The sequence below is a fragment of the Numida meleagris genome, chromosome 5 (assembly GCF_002078875.1).
Source record: "Numida meleagris isolate 19003 breed g44 Domestic line chromosome 5, NumMel1.0, whole genome shotgun sequence".
NCBI lineage: Eukaryota > Metazoa > Chordata > Aves > Galliformes > Numididae > Numida > Numida meleagris.
The window spans coordinates 41,404,223-41,420,413 of NC_034413.1; the positions used below are offsets into that span (position 1 = coordinate 41,404,223).

The 16,191-nt window shown below is 43.7% G+C and overlaps 1 protein-coding gene across 3 annotated transcripts in view; it reads left to right on the forward strand.

The window, feature by feature from the left end:
* The window catches only part of C5H2orf88 (chromosome 5 C2orf88 homolog), a 29,823-nt gene that overhangs the window by 6,875 nt on the left and 6,757 nt on the right, over window positions 1-16,191 (forward strand). Inside the window, exons 4-7 of one of the 3 annotated variants that reach the window (XM_021400401.1) lie at window positions 2,904-3,077; window positions 7,692-7,799; window positions 10,016-10,212; window positions 15,640-15,704. In XM_021400401.1, coding sequence (XP_021256076.1) covers window positions 7,722-7,799; window positions 10,016-10,212; window positions 15,640-15,704 — 340 coding nt within the window. In that variant the 5' untranslated portion in view covers window positions 2,904-3,077; window positions 7,692-7,721. Of the gene's footprint in view, window positions 1-2,903; window positions 3,078-7,691; window positions 7,800-10,015; window positions 10,213-12,874; window positions 13,033-14,622; window positions 15,520-15,639; window positions 15,705-16,191 lie in introns of those variants that run through there. The other 2 variants (XM_021400403.1, XM_021400402.1) reach the window with 2 other exon arrangements.

Sequence of the window (16,191 nt, forward strand, 5' to 3'; positions counted from 1 at the left end):
CCCTGCTGAACTCAGGTATGGGGCGGAACAGGGACAGCTGTAAGGCCTGATACCCACTTCTCTATAGGTGATAAGTATCACCACAGCAGTATGATAAGTAGTGGTGAAGACAGCTTTTCTTCTACTTTTGTTTTTTGTAAATGGAAAAGCTGGCTTTGAAATAAAGTCTCATAAAAGTTCTACAACATGGGGCAGTGAATTTGTACGCATGTGCCAAATTCCAGGTTAAAATAAAAGAGCTTTCTGTGATTGCTGGCCTGGCATTTTGCTTCAGCATTGTGCATCTGTGGTGACAATGCATTCACAGAACTCTTTTTGAGTGGAACATAACGAGTCATGCTGTAATGCTCTCAATATCAATGCAGTGCAACTATTTTATATTGAAATAGACACTCAGAATGCACAGCAACGTTCTGCCCTGGCTGCTGGCATACCCACCAGAGCAGCCAGCTGATCAAGCCTGAGTGTTTCATCTGTAATGCTTTGGTTTAGATGTTGTAAACATAAATATTTCAAAAGTTAACACAGCTCCGGAGATTTTATGACAATGTTTGTAGAATATTTTAAATGTCATCTACTCTATAGGAAGAAGAGAAACTCAGCTTTTACTGTCTCTCCTTTGATAAATATTTTCTTCTTTGTTGATTGTTTCCTGTTGGTGTAATAAAGATGTTTCTTATTTATGAGCTCCATTGTGAAGCTTCACATAAGAGCACCAACTTAAGGAAAACAGCCTGCCATGGTTAGAGCATTAGCTGTCCTGCCCCTTCCTCTTGGGAATTGTCTCTGGCTCCTGTAGCAGACATGTCCAATTTCTCACAATAAAGGCTGCTGCTTTAAAAATTTACAAGTTTTTTTCTTGGGACTTGCAAGCTCTTCTTTCCCATCAAGCCCCCTAATTCGCAGCATGGGCCAAATGGCTGATGAGAAATAAGAATTAACCACAAAGAAATTGACTGGCTTTGTTTTTTATTCACCTTCAGTAATAGACTTTCAAAACACCTCTGTCATTATACAGCAATTTAGGACTTAGCATTTGGTACCAAATAGCTGCCTGTCATTGCCTGAATGGACACGTACCCTGGACTCATGGAAATGATGAGAACATCTCATATTCTTCATCGACTATGCAAATAATTGAAAGGATGCTTAGAAAACATAATTCATGAAATTGATCTGAAATACTACAGTGAAAGTTCCTTCAGAGTTCTGTGTTAAGGTGTGCTGGCACGATGTTAGCCAAAATAGGCATGCTCTACATACTAACTTACAGAAGGGCTTTTTTTGAATATATCTGGAAGAGTTAATAGAAATAATACTTCTAGGATACCCAGATTAATAGGTAGAGTTTTTTGTATGCTGCTGATTTTGTGGTAAGTGCACAAAGCTTGTTTTATATCCAGTGAACTTTGCACCAGGATATTTGGAGTGGACTGGATACTTCACTGATTGACCTAATAAAAGAGATTTCCTTCCCATATATCCCTTCCTATTAGCTAGAACAACATTAGCATTACTAATACTTCCTTGAACTGTGCTACGTGACAGTTGGTATGCACTTCAGAAAGGAAAAAAGGTCCACCAAAATGATAAGAAAGAATTACTTATTTCGACATGTATTTGGAATTGTATGAAATGTACAAGAGATGTTCTGAAAGTACTGCCTCCTGTTTCATTACATTGGCTCATGAAGTTAGAGGCAGATGGTGGTTGTATGGCAGTAGATGTTGAACCTTCCCATCAATATTGTGATGTTTTGTTGCTGTACAGCAGATGGCAGCAGAGGGGCAGCGTGAAAACGTATAGCTAATGGCGGGGACTATGTTGAAAAATAGTGTTTTGTAGCAGAGAATTTGCTCTATCAAACAGTGTTATTGTGCTCTTTGTCCTTGTTGTAGTTTCCATGGAAATAAATAGGAGGCATTATTTTCAGAGCGACTTATGTATATTCCTCATTCATAGCAGTAGAATGTTGTGCTTAAAGAACTAACATATAAAAATACAAATGGTTTGTCAATCATCAGTGAAATTAACAGCTCATTATCTGACCATTACTCTATAAGATTAATTTTAGACTTCTCTTGCAGGCATTCAGCACTAGTAAAGTGGAATTGAAAGGGGAAAATTGATAGCCAGTTTTGTAACTTGTACTTTGAGTCATATTGAACGCAAACAGCCATAAGACAATGGGAAGGGTGTTATTTGCATAACACCTTGGAAAGCTCTACCAAGCAGATAAGATGCTCTTTGTTTCAAGAAGCTCTTTGAATGGCCTTGAGCTGCATTAGCCCATCATGAAACAGGACAAAGAGCTGCAAGTACGAACTCACAGGAACTCTTAATAGAACCAGTAACAACCAGTGCATAGCACAGTTTTATTTTGATTTTCTGGAGAGAATTTAATCAAAATGTATTTTTCACTGTAATGGTATCATCTGTGGTTTTTAGACAGTGAGAGAGTCACCACAACATTCAGTAATTTTTCTGTATAGCCAGACGTGATGCATTCTTTTCAGTTAGATTATATAGGATTTAAGACCTAAACTACTCTTAATGTTTCCATTATGAGTATTTTCAGAGAGGGTATTATTTCCTGTAAACCAGCCAACTTTCTAAGCTGACCTACTGGAGACAGTTGCTGGGGTAGATTTGCTCTTTGAGAACCAGTGATAATACACAGATTTGCTGCAAGAAGTTCTATCTGAAGTAATATTCACTGAGCATGAGAGCAGTAGCTTTCTGCTTCTCCCAGACTGCAGCAGTGGTAAATGAATATTTATCGCTCTTCCACCAATACAGGTCTGAGCCTGAAGCATTATATTTAAATCTGAATTTGGGATAGGTCAGATTTCCTGTCAGGATATTGCTCTGGGGTAACCTTTATCACATTCTTTTTTTTACAGAATTACAAAAGGATAACAAAGGCAGCAGAAAAGGCAAGGAACTGGAAGAAGCTTGTTCAAATGGACTGCCACTGCATAATTTCAGCCAGGGTTGAATTACCGAGGAGTCGCAATGTAACGTGTGATTTGTGCTGACAGGAAGAGCTGCTCAGAGCTGGCAGAGCTTTTATTGTGGTAAGTGCATGCTTTTGATTCATCACAAAAGGGCTTGGGTCAGTTTTTGCGGCATGGCAAACAAAATTCATCATTTTTATCATACCTACTCCGGTTCATTTGTCTCCCACAGCAAACTTACTTAAACAGTTAAGTTGAAATACCAGTTGCAGGTCATAAAATTCAGTAGCAGCAGCCACCATAAAATAATGTCTGTGTGGGTTTATGGTTTTTTTGCTTGTTTTGTTTTTGAAAACTTGTTTTGCCATTCTATCTATGGTCTCAGGAAGAGCATGTATTGTAATAGAGAACCAAAATTAAACATGAATCTTTTTAACAAGTGGTAATTGATAAGAAAGATGATGGAGCTCAGTGTAATCCTCAGGAGTGTCAGAGTAGTCATATGCCTCCAGAGCAGGTTTTGCATCCCTATGAGGAAATCAGACAAGACTGAAGAATTTAGATTGTTGGATTTTTTTTTTTTTTCATACTAATTTAAACAAGCCTGGTAAGCTTGCAGAATATGTCTGGTGAGGCTGTGAATCAGAGATAACATCTATGCATCTAACACAGAACAAAATCCTCAAACTCTATAAGTATGCAAAATTGTCTGCTGCTTCATACATCTCCACTGCAGTCTCTGCTAAGGCTTGGCTTCTGCGTGAAATTGTGAGACCTGATATCCCTTCCAAACATTATATTGCATGTTACAGTAAATCTGGGTGTTCTGAATGCATTCTAAAGGCAGCAACTTCTGTGGTCCAATTAGGCATTATGTGAAGACACCTCGTTATCATTATGGACTTCTTCCTTTCCATTATAGGATCTATTGTACCTTTACTATGCAAAACAGAAAACAGCAATTTCTTACATCTTGTCTGTCTCAAGCAGAACATTTATCTAATTTATCATGTTCTTTCTTTTCTATAATAAACTTCTTCAACATTAGGCAGACTGATCCAGCTCTGTATCATTTTTGCTTCCATTCTCCTTAGTTTCCAAAACCGCTCCAGTCATGGGAGGTTTTGTTGTTTTGAGGTAGAATAGTCATTAATTCTGTGTGATTGTCTGCAATATCTCAGGGAATATATTGATTGCACGGGTGTAGACAAACTGTAGTTGCCTTTTATTTACTCATTCTGCATATTGGTATTTGAAAATTTCAAAAAACACCTACACATCAAATAGAAAATTTTAATTGAGCTATTCAGTCTCATTCTTCTTCATATGTGTTTAAAAAAATATATAAGAAACATAAAAACCTATACGCTTTGCAAACAGTTCTTTCTTCTGGCTGACTGTATATTCAACAATCTCAGCTGAATAATTTGCTCTACAAGTCTACCTGACTGGGAGGCAGAACGAAGCTATCACTCCAGAATCATTTCCAGTTTAACCACGGTTAAACATCGTGAGAACTTCAAATCTTAAAAAGAAAACTAAGTTGTTCTGTTTGGGGGCTGGTTCTGGCTTTTTTCATGAGATGAAAGTGTCTTGCATCTAAAAAGAAGTTTGCACAGATTAAATTTGCCTAAAGAGTGTACTGGAATATTAAGTTAAAAATATGTATATGTAATAGTTTTAAACACTGCACTGCTTTAAATACTGTGAGTTTACTGGGATGATAATTACAATAGTAAGCACTTCTATTGGTGATGTTCCATAAGTGTAATTTAATAGCATATAAGAACCCAAAACTTCTCAAATGTGACGTTGTATCACATAGACTTTGGTTTTCTATATTAGATCTTAAATCTATCTTTCCTTACAAGGTAAAATCAGAAAAATCTAACATTTTTACTACCACATGGTAGTGTTTATACTTAATATCACCTATAAGATTGCCTGCTGCTTAGCAAAGACTTCAGGAACTAAGCCAGAATTAATTTATTTTCTATCTGCTATATGTACAAGAGCGGTGGATGTGTACAGACAGAAAAAGAGGGGAAAATGAAATAAAAGCTCAACAGTCTTTGTTCAACTAGCACTCAGGGATGATTTTAAAAAGTTGTTGAGAATCTAATTTAAAGAGTCTTCTCGTGAATACTGTAGCACTGAGTCCTTGGGGTCCAGGTTTTGGGGATGGAGATTATGGATACTGGTGTACTGACTTGTAATAGGAAGTTCACTGACATGCCCATGTAAACATTTCTAACATCATGAAACCCATAGATGGGGCGGGGTGTGGGGGGGAAGACATTAAAATCTGATTGCTATTTTTCTGCTAGGGACAATAAAGAAGCAGTAGCAATATCCAAAGGGATGCAAACATCTTTTGACAAAAGTCTTTATTCATGCCTGTAATACAGACAGAGTCAAATGCAAAGAGAATTTATAGCACCTTTCTTCTTTCAAGGATTGGATAATTACAGTAAATTTGAAGCATGATGAAAATTGAAAAGCAGTCATAGTGCTGACTGAAGAAACCAAATCTTATGTGCAATTCTGCTTTCCAGCAAGTACACATATAGAGCCTTAAGATATCATGAAAGGCAACATATTCCAAAGGTAGCATGATCCTAAAGTATTAAAACATGGAATGCATTGATTTAAAGGGTCATATAGACTTTCAAGGGCTGTGGATCAAATCTGAACAGACATAAGCTCTTGACTTCAAATTCCAGAGCTCTTCGCCCTTTTTGCATCAAGCAGGACCTACTTTCAAAAGTAATTTCCTGAATGAAAATGCTCCAGTGCAGTGCCTACTACTTGGTGCATAATGTTCGAAGCAGAACCAAACCTTAAATTAGTTGAAGAACTCATATGAAATTTGAAACTTCTAATAACAGTGAAATAAATCTTCCAGGTGTTGTTACAAATTTCAGTCCAAGATTATGAACATGGCTCACAGGCTGCTCTCATAAGGAGACAGAGGAGAGATTTTTGCTACCTCTCCTGGGCGAGCTCATGTTTGAAAATTATTTCCAAATGAGCATCTTCCTAAAAATAAGATGTTTCTCACTCCTTCCTCACTTTAATAAAACAATGAGGAACATTCTCCACTTAACTGTGTAATTACCTGAACATCAAACAAATATCATAACAGCGTGATGTGGTATCCATGGAATAATGCATTACTTTCACTAGTACAGGTCATTAAGTTATTATCAGTCGACGTATTTGGAATTGATTGCTTGAATAATGAGCATGCATGGAATCTTAGAAGTAAATTTAAAAATCCATCTTCATTAAAAAGTATTTGTATTTGTAGTAGCTTTCTATCCAGCATATTTTAAATTAATTCTGTCTGAATAGTTTAGAAAGAAACTTACAAAACCCTTAATTAATTAAAATCATGCCGATAGTAAAATGAATAACAAGTTGTTCGCACATATAAACACGCTGTAGTTGCCTAGGATCAATCTTTCAGCATAGCAAAACCTGACTAGCAAATCTCAGACGCTCAGATTGGGCAATGAGGAAAGTTTGTTTGGTTTAGGAATCTTAAAACTTGGGTCATACATCAGTGAGCATTTTGTCACTCACTTATATGAGTGTAAACTCATTGCTACATTACATGTAATCTTATCATAAGGAGCAACTATGGAAAAATGAAAGCACAATCTTCTGGTTCTCTTCTCCAGACTGTGTGTGACTTGAACAAGTCCACTTAAGAGGAGTAATCGTTAAACAGTCTTTATTATTTTATTGATAAAAGCAGTGCTACCTCGGCTTGTTCAGAGCCAGTTCAGTGCTCTGTGCACGCACAGACTGAAGCCTATGTGTTTTTCAGGTTTCCCCACCTGTTCCCCTTCATTGTCCCTCCTCACCCAACCATTTAAAAGAAAATATAACTTCCCACTTGGAGAGCAGTTTTGATAACAAAATCTGTGGTGTGCTAAGACGCTGCAGGGATGAGACCTTTGCAAGGCTGTAGGCAGCTACATCAGATGTGATGTGTGGCAGAGGTTGGAGAAATTAAGATGTTACTTAATTGCTGATATTATGTGATGTTGTTCATAGATGAGATAGACATAAATACTAAATACTCTTGTTTGGCTGAAGCTATTCATTCAGAAGAACTGAGGCTTGAAATGATGTGTCTGTCTGTACTATTGACGCTTGCCGAAAAGAATTTGTCAGACTGTGTATGTTTGGGCTCTTTTCTGAGCTACTGGAATGACTCCTTTCGTTCGCTAAATGCAGGCTTGTTTTGGTGCTAAGTGACACAAGTTTAGCAGTGGAAATTGCACCCAGCGGCTTGGCCTCTGATGGCAGTAAGGATTTTGACTAACTTTTTCCAGTGAGTAAGATGCTGTGCAGCCCACAAGTAGGATCTTGAACTTGGAACTCTGTGGGATGAACAGTGTCGAACTCAGACATCAAAGAGCTGACTTATGACTTGTGGGGGAGAAGGAAGGAGAGCTAAAAGAAGAACTAAAAGTTATTCCAGTTAATAGGAATTAATTTCCAACATTAAACTGTGGGGTCATTGGCAGAGCACCTGGGTTTGGATGGCCTTGGAGACTGTATTATCTTTCCTGCAGTAAGTACATTATCAAATCACAAAACTTCACCATGTATCACTGTGTTGAAACTAAGTATAAGAAAACACTTAGGTATTATTTGCACATTTGCATATTATTTGTGTACACAACTGTATATACATATGTGTGTGTGTGTTTCCTTCTTCAGGCTTGGGACTCCATCCCATAGTGATACGGGATGTCTGACACTTCCCGATGGACATGCTCAAGCCCTGGCTCAGCAAAGGAGCCCCTGTCACAGACCACAGAAACCCAGGTCTTAATCCCAGCTTTCTACTGACCCAGCGCTCACTCCACAAAGTGTTCATATCTGCTGTAGGACTGGATATCATAAAATTAAATCGAAATTGGGCAAACTGAGATTTAAAAGCAGAACTCTTGGCCATATCTTAAAAAATGGGTTCCTGAGCTAACTACTCATGCTCTGTTGAACCTCTCAGTAGAGAGTAACCATGATACAGGCTGTCCATAACCACCCTTTATTTCAGCTGAATTGCTCCTTCACACTCATGATTTCCTCAAGACACCGTTTTCCTCAAAAAGCAATCACTTGTACTGTGTTAAAGGTTATTTTTTCTTTCTGAAATCAAACTGCTCAGTTAAGGGGCCTATGTATACCACAAATTAAATCAGTTTTCTTATTTTCTTCTTTGCCATGTGGTTATAGGTAATATTTCTATATATGCCCCCCAAAAATATATCTTGTTGTTCAATCTGTGTACTGTTGTATATTTCACTTTATGCCCCCAACATTTTTTTTTCTTGCTGCTTAATGTCTACTATCATAAATTTCACTCTGTGAAAGAATTCTGATTTTAAGATTATGCAACTGAAAACCTTTTGATATAGCAGAAAGGATATCAGATGTGGGACAGTAGCCTCAGATAAGGTGAGATAGATTGTTATAGATATTGGATATCTGCAGACAACAACACATTTATTATGTAAAGTAATCATTATGTCAGTTCTTAGTAAATTAGACTTCTGAAAATTAATTTCAAATTTATCTTTCCACTTTGGTGTCAGTAGAAGACATTTTGTGGCTTTATCAAGGAATCTATTTGACATTTGCACTTTAAAAGGTACTCCTGGTGTATGAGATAAAGTACACAGGACTTGATCTCAGCCAACAAGGCAATCTAAAAGAATGAAACCATCTTCTGCAGCGGTAGCTCTGATCCAGACACCCATACACCTCCCTGAGGGGTGAGTTTCCATAGCACTCTCCTCCTTCAGTCTCTGGTCTATGTCCTAATGAGCAAGTGTCTTCCCCAGCTTCTTTTTAAGGCATCTTTGGTACATTTCCTATTTCCAAATCCATTCACCCTGTGCTCTAAAGGAAGGAGGCCGTTTGCCTGCCTGCTTCATCAGTGCACAGTTTGGGTTGGATGGCAGCACATGGCTGGGGCTCTTTGGCTGTCCTCTCCCAGCCTCCTGCCTGTTGGTGAGTTATTGACACTGCCGTAGCCACAAATCCAAAATGCAACACCATGCATGTGACTACAAATATTTTTCTCCATCCCAGCTAGCTCCCATACAGTACAAAACCTGTTTTCATTCTGTACTTGCTACTGTTCTTTGTTTGTTGTTTGTAACGATGGTTTATCTCAGTGTGAAAATTTGAAGGCTGATTACAGATGTTGGTACGGTAATCCTCTGAAACACATTACTTTTCCATTTTAAATATATGAACGCCCAGAGCTGTTACAGGATTGGGAGGAGTGGGGTCTTAGCATGTCACTGCCCCACTGATCCACAGCTTTGGCTGCAGTGAAGTACACTTTTATCTCAACTGAGATGCAATTTCCTATTTTGAATTCTATTTCAAAATCTTTTGTAGTAGGAACCGTTGTAGTGGTTTTCACTTTGGAGAAGGGAATGCTATGGGAAGATTGGGTCTTTCCATTGCTGTTATTTCTCTGTATTATTTATTGTTGTGTGGCAATTGATGCAGGCTACTGCTTTGCCTCAGGGCTCTCAGGTTTTGGCATATTTGTGTCCAGGTTTACTGTGACTTTGCTTTTTTCTGGGTAATATTTGATTGTCAAAAATTACAGTTTTCCATTTTGAAGGAAGCTGGTGTTGTGTGCAGCCTCATGTCACAGGGAGGGCTGGCATGACACACTGCAGCACACATCCCAACGTTTGGATTTATTTTAGAAGATCTCTAAATTTAAGCGATTTACCCACTTTCTGTCTGCCCAGCTTCTCAGCTGACTGTAATTCTGGTGTGTGGCTTTTCAGCCACAAATCTCTTTTGATCCTCTTTGCAATATTCTAATGCCTCATGCTCAGTTAATCTCCTCACTGTGCTGCAGGCCTGCATTGTATTACTGGGCTCAGAATTGGAGCAAACAAGAAAAAAAAGACTTGCATATAAATCAGGAATACGTCTCTGGCTGGTACTCTGCCTTATTAGCAAAAATATAATAATATTTGGTGTTTTCTGTTTCCCTGTTTTATGTTTCCTAGCACCGGCTGCAGGGTGAGGATGGTGTATGCTTGCAGGGTACATGCCTGACTGCACAGGCTGCCTCCAACCACACTGAGCTGCAGGGCAATGGGAGGCTGACACTGAGTGTCCCCACCGCCTCTCATGACAACCGATGGTCAGACTCGGAGCTCCTGCAAACATCACCTCCCGCTTCATACAGACACAAAGGCAAAAGGTATTGCTGCCTTTTTCCCTCCACTCCTGGGGTGTGTTTGTCACTGTGCTTTCGGTTTTCCTTCATGATGAATGTGATGCTTGAGCACTTGGCTTCTGCATACACCACTGACAGAGTCAATGTTTAGAAAACATTATTAAAAATAAGAGGGAAGATGCCTCCACATTGCCCTGGCACCAAGATGAGGCCGGTGTTTGTGACAGTTGACTTCTGTGGTCAGGGACTGTCACCAACGAGTCTCCATTAATTGAAGTGCTCAACATCTTTCCATTGAAAGAAGTTCCCCTCTTCCAAAAATATTGTCATTTTGAATGAGAATTAATTCTCAGAATTATTTTTAAAAATGTTTTGGCTTCTTCTGAATTCCTCAGAAGCCTTTGCTCTCCCTTTACTTAAGGACATCTACCTGAGCTGCCTTTGGAGGGCAGGGGCAATCCAGAGAGCCCCAGGGAGCTAGCACTGTGCTCCCCATGGCAAACAGCTATGGGAGCATCAGGAAAGCATTAGGTTTTTATGATGTTATAGTCTCTGAGAGAGTCCAATACAATGAAACTACTTGGTATGAGACACAAGACACTTACAAAAATAGTCTTGAATTTTCAGTATTTTTTCTCTGTTGAAAACAATTTTTCCTTTAGTTATGCATCTGGAGCATATAGTGCTTATTGAATGAGGTTTTACATTACAAAGGCATCCCAGCCTGCCAAGCACCTATTTCTGGTGTGACTAGTAATGCCAATGGCAATGAATCTCTGCCTTCCTCTTGTAGATTTAATGTCCTACATTTAAAAGGCTTCTGGGTACCATCCTTCAATCCTAAAGTCTTTTCCCTTAGGCCAGCTTTTATCTCAGCATCTACTGGCTATGACAAAAGCAATACAGAAGGTAGAACCTAAGTCAGATGGCTTTGCTTTTCAGTTCTTAGCATTTATCTTGTCAGTGGTTGTTGATAAAACTGCTGAAGAATGGCAGAAGGCAGGAGACATATAAAAATGATAGAGGCAAGACAAGATTTGTTTCAGGCAGGCCCTGGTTTCTGACTGAAGGGCAGAAGTGAGTGAAGCAGTCTTAGCCCTTATATTGCAGAAAACAGGGCAAAAGCATCTGTAGGCTCCTTCTGACTTAATGGTTTTTGTTAGCTTTGTCATCCCTGTTCCCCCCAAAATACCAATGTCTTCTTAATGTGGGATGTTCAAATGTATTTCAGTGAGATGTGGTATGACATAATTTATTGAAAATATCATGGGTTTTCTCAAACAACCAACACCCAAGCTGTGAATTAACTTTTGTTTGAAAGATTCCTTAGATTGACCTAGACAGACTTCCCAGACCCTCTCTTAATTTCCAGATGAACAGCTACCACATGTTGAAATGAAAGTTTCTATCAGCTCTCACCTTTAATTGGTTAAAACCTGTGCTGTACAGAAGCATGTAACTGTTTGTAGTACCTGTTCTGGTTTAACAGCAGTGCGTTATAATTTCTTTTTTAAATATTCAGGATATCTTCACACAAGAAGGCGGAGTTAGGGTTCATGCTGATATTCTAAACTTAAAACAGTGAAACCAGTTTTGAGAGCAGGAGGATGGGACGTTCCGAAAATAACCCTGATCCAGAAATCAGTGTAGCACCTAAAGGTTTGGGGCAAATGTGCAGCTGCCGCTGTGCTGTGCCCTGGGCAGTACCGGGGCTGGAAGCCAGGGTAGCACCAGAGGATATCAGCACAGCACTGGGGCATGCTCCACAGCATCAAACTTGTTCTCACTTTCAATCAACCTGGTTGCAAATACTTCAAGAAAAGAAGAAAAGGCTTCGGTAAATCTTGGTGGTATGCAGAATACAAAAGCAATGTGCAATAAAATAAGAATGAGGTTAAAAAAAGAGAGAGAAATGTTCATACATGAGGAAGGGAACATCTTTCCCAACAAGAAAATGTTTTAAGACTGTGCTTATTCTAAAGGAGTCTCTATAGCACATAAAACTGGTTGTTGTGATGATGAAATAGATCCCCTTCTGTGTTCTGGTTACGAAAGTCTGTCCTGTAGCTCAGTGCAAGGCAGACAGGCTGTGCCAGGTAGGGGCTTTGGCGATTAGGGGATTCTGGTTGCTGGGAGCTGTCTGTGTTAGCTCTACAGAACCTCTACGGATTCTTTTCAGACCACGCGTCTGTTTCCTACCCGTAGGGTCAGTGCATGGCTGCGTGTGCGGATGGAGTTGGTGGAGGCACCATGTTGCTGCGGGCCGGTTGGAGGGGGCTGCTGGGGTGCTTCTCACAGCGACTCTCCCGCTCCCCAGGTCCTTCAGCGCTGTGTCTCAGTACAGCCCTGCACGTACGCAGGTTAAAAACACACGGAGAAACAGAGCGAGCGTGAAGCGGTAGAGCCCGCAGCCCCTGACGGGCTGAGCGGGCCAGGCCTGGCTCTCCCCCAGCCCGTGCTTCTCTACCGGGCCCGACCATCACCCCGCGCCCGGCCACGCAGGGACCCCGGGCCGGGCCGAGCCATGGGCAGGGAGCTGCCCGCTCCCACCGAGGGGCGGGGCCGCGCCGCCGCCTCCCCGCCCGCCGGCAGGTGGCTGCGGGGCGCTCCCTGCGCCCGTCGGGTGTGCGCGGGGCGGGCCGGCCCCGAGCTGCGGGCGGGTCCCGGGGCGCCGGGAGCGGGGGTGCGGCTGCGTGAGGGGCCGGGGGGGGCAGCGCCGCGCTCCTGCGGAGGGAGCCGGGACGGGCGGCGGCGGGGCGAGGGCTGCCGGAGCCGCGAGGTTCGCCCCCACCGGCCCGGGAGGGCTGCCCCGATCCAGCGCCCGGCGGGGTGCGGCGGTGCCCGGTAAGCCGTGCTGGGAATCGCGGGGCGCTGAGCGGCAGCTCGAGCTTCCTCGCGGTTCGGGAGGTGGGAGTCGGAATTGGGTTTCTAAATATAGAAATAAAAAGCGGAAACTATAGAGATTGATATCGCGCCGTTAGCGAAGCGGCGTTCCGAGCCTGCGGCCGCTCCGAACACCGCGCCGCGAGCCCCCGCCCTGCCGGCAGCGCTCCCCCGGGCCAGGCCGGGCCGGGCCGCCCTGCCCTGCCAAAAGGTGCTGGGGGGCTGCGGGGAGTGCCACGGCGGCGGGGGATGCGGCCGCGCCCCGCCCTGCTGGCTGGCTGCTCGACTCCTCGCTGGTGGGGCTGGGGAAGCGGGACTGCGTCGCCTTCTGCCGTGCTGCGTGGGGTCTGGAAAGCGGCTCCTCTGTTGCGCTCACCCCCAGCAGCCGGGGGTTGCCGCGGGTGCCTGGCGGTGGTCCCCTCCTCGGACCTTGCCCTGCCCGCAGGGTTCTCAGCGGGTGCCCCACGCGTGCCTTCCTGGGGTCTCCCCCAGGCTCTGGGGCGGCAGCTGATGTGTATGGGGTTTTGCTGACACTCGCAGTGCTCTGGGCTTTGCTGAGAGGGGACTCGAACGTGCTTTCATTTGCACGCTGCTCGAGGAAACAGCTCTACACCCGTGCTGAAAACGTGACATCCATTTACTACGTTGTGTCTCCATTCACCAGCTTGAGCATCATTTGGTATTTGGGTCTGGGTTCTCGAGGAGTTCCAGATCTCTGCAACTATCAGCTACTCTCTCCTCTGAAAGAGGTGTTCCTCTTCGACTTCGGTAGTTGGGTTCCCTCAGCTTTGGCAAGGCTTCCTGCAGACGGAGCTCCTGAGAAGCTCAGCAGCTTCAGGTTCTTCGTGCCTTTTCTTCTATAGTTGCTTGGATGTGCAGCGACACTAAGTGAGCCTGTAAGAAGCTTTCAGCATCTTCTTCACTTCTCCTTTCAAGCCTTCTTCCAGCTGAACACAACCCGCTGCCGCGCTAAGGCAAGGGAGTCTTTCAGGACAGAGCTACCATGCATGCAGCATTCCGTACCTCCAGTGAGGCTTTTCCTGGATGAAACCTAACCTTCTGGCTGCTGAGAGCTGCACTTGCTGCATGACTGCTGTTTTCTGAATTACTGGTGTTTTGACCAAAAGGTTCCTTCCTTTGCCTCTGCTTGCTCTGTCAGCCTTTCTTTTACTGAAAAGCTGTTCAAAATAAGCTGGTGGTCACGCCTGGCTCTCAAAAGGGAGATAGGAAGGAAAGCGCTCCCCAGGCCTGCGCTGTTGCCCCATTCAGCTGCAGACTGGCTTAGACGCCTGCCGGAGTTAATCAGTTCCAGCCACAGTAGGGGGGAAGGCTTTGAAATTCCAGCGCGCACCATAAGGGAGATAAGGAGGAAACTTTCACTGACACGCTAATCCTACGCAGCAGCAGCTTGTCTCCAGCATCCAGCCCTTCCCACTCTGCAGCGCTTATCTCCTGCCAGCAGCAAGCAACGTGAGGGAGGAGAGCAGAATATACGTGAGCATCGCATCGTGTGTCCCAGTGCACAAGGTCCTGCCTTGCTGGGCGGGGGAAGGCGGGCTGGGGGTGCTCCAGCTCGCTGCTGGATCATGTGGAGAGCCCAGACTTTGCCGCTGCGAGATGCAGCACGAAGGTCTGGCTGCTGTAGGTGCTGCTGGTTTGCCTCCTGGGTGAGCACAGCTCAGCTCACCCATGGTCCACGCAGCACGCTTCTGGCGTGCTTCCACCTGAGTCTGGGAAAAGGCGGTCAGCTGGAAATAGAGGGGGGATTTGGTTCCCTTTGCATTTAATGTTTCAGACTCTTTAGAAGGAAAAAAAATCACATGCCATTTTTTGCAAGGTCGAGAAGTTCTGTTAAGTGTAGCTGTGCGTCCAGCTGGTATGTATAAGCACTCGTCGGGTATCTCTGCTGTGTGTGCTTTTGGGTAGTTCTGAAGGTCCCGTTGCTAATTTTTGTTATTGATCGTGGGAGAACTCGTGCTGAACAGTTACCAGCATTTTTATCCCTATTCTGCAATGCAAGTATTTATAATAAACATTAAAATTCCCTTCTTTCCCCATCAGCACAGAAAACTGTGCTGCCGCTATGTCTGAGCAGTCCAAGGAAGCCAGAGATGCCCATCGCGCTTTGTTACGCCGGGGTACTACAACTGCCCTGCTAACAGCGCTGTGGTTACCTGCCCGCTGTCCCTCTGTGCCAGGTGATAAAGGCCCAGATCCCTGCAGAAACCTGGAGAGGGGGAGAGAGGACTCTAAGCTCAGCACCAGGCGAAGCGCTGGCTGCCTGGCACAGCACCCGTCCCACACCCTGCTCGACCTGTCCTTGGGGACGGGAGCCGCCCACCCGCAGTGGCCCTGGGGTTAGGAACCGGGCATAAATTCTTGCAGCCTGCCACTCAGTCTGATGTCTGAATTGCTGCGTCATCCTTCTGCCTTTGAGAAAGTCAAACTGTGGGTGAACAGGCGAGCAGAGTTCTGCAGGGCCAGTGCCGAGGGATTCGTCTAACTTTGTGATAATACGGAACTCTGACTTTGTAAGTGCAGTGTTTTATGTCTGGATTCTTTTTGCAGAGTCCCAGTCGTGAAGCAGTCTGTGCTGCGCTGGGGACGATTTGTTCAGAGCAGACAGGTCCCTGGTAAGTAGCACTTAGAGCTCCCTTCCTCGTGGGTGGTTGGGAGGACCTAAGAGCCTCCCTGTTACAGGGAGTCACATGGAAGCGCTGGGAAATGAGGAGCCCGGTTCTCTGGTGGCAGAAATCACCCGCTGTGCTCCACTGGGTGCAGCTACGCAGAGCTATCTCCAAAAGCAGAACTTGTTTTTAATCAGCTGACTGATAAAAGAGCGTTGGAGAAGGTGATTCCTTGCAGTGTAGCACTGCTCTTCAGGGAGGCTTTTCAGAGGTCTGACCAAGGGAAACCGTGTACGTGGGAGCTGAGACTTACTTGCCTGTGACAGCTGGAGCTGCTGCGCACCACGAAAACTTTCTTTTATGCCTCTCTTCATCGTATGAAGGGAGGGAAACAAAACTCTTAGTGCTGGATAGCTTATGCTGATCCTTTTGTGATTATTTCTGATGGAAGTTTTTAATGCTGGAACATCTTTATCAAAATAAAACTGTGATT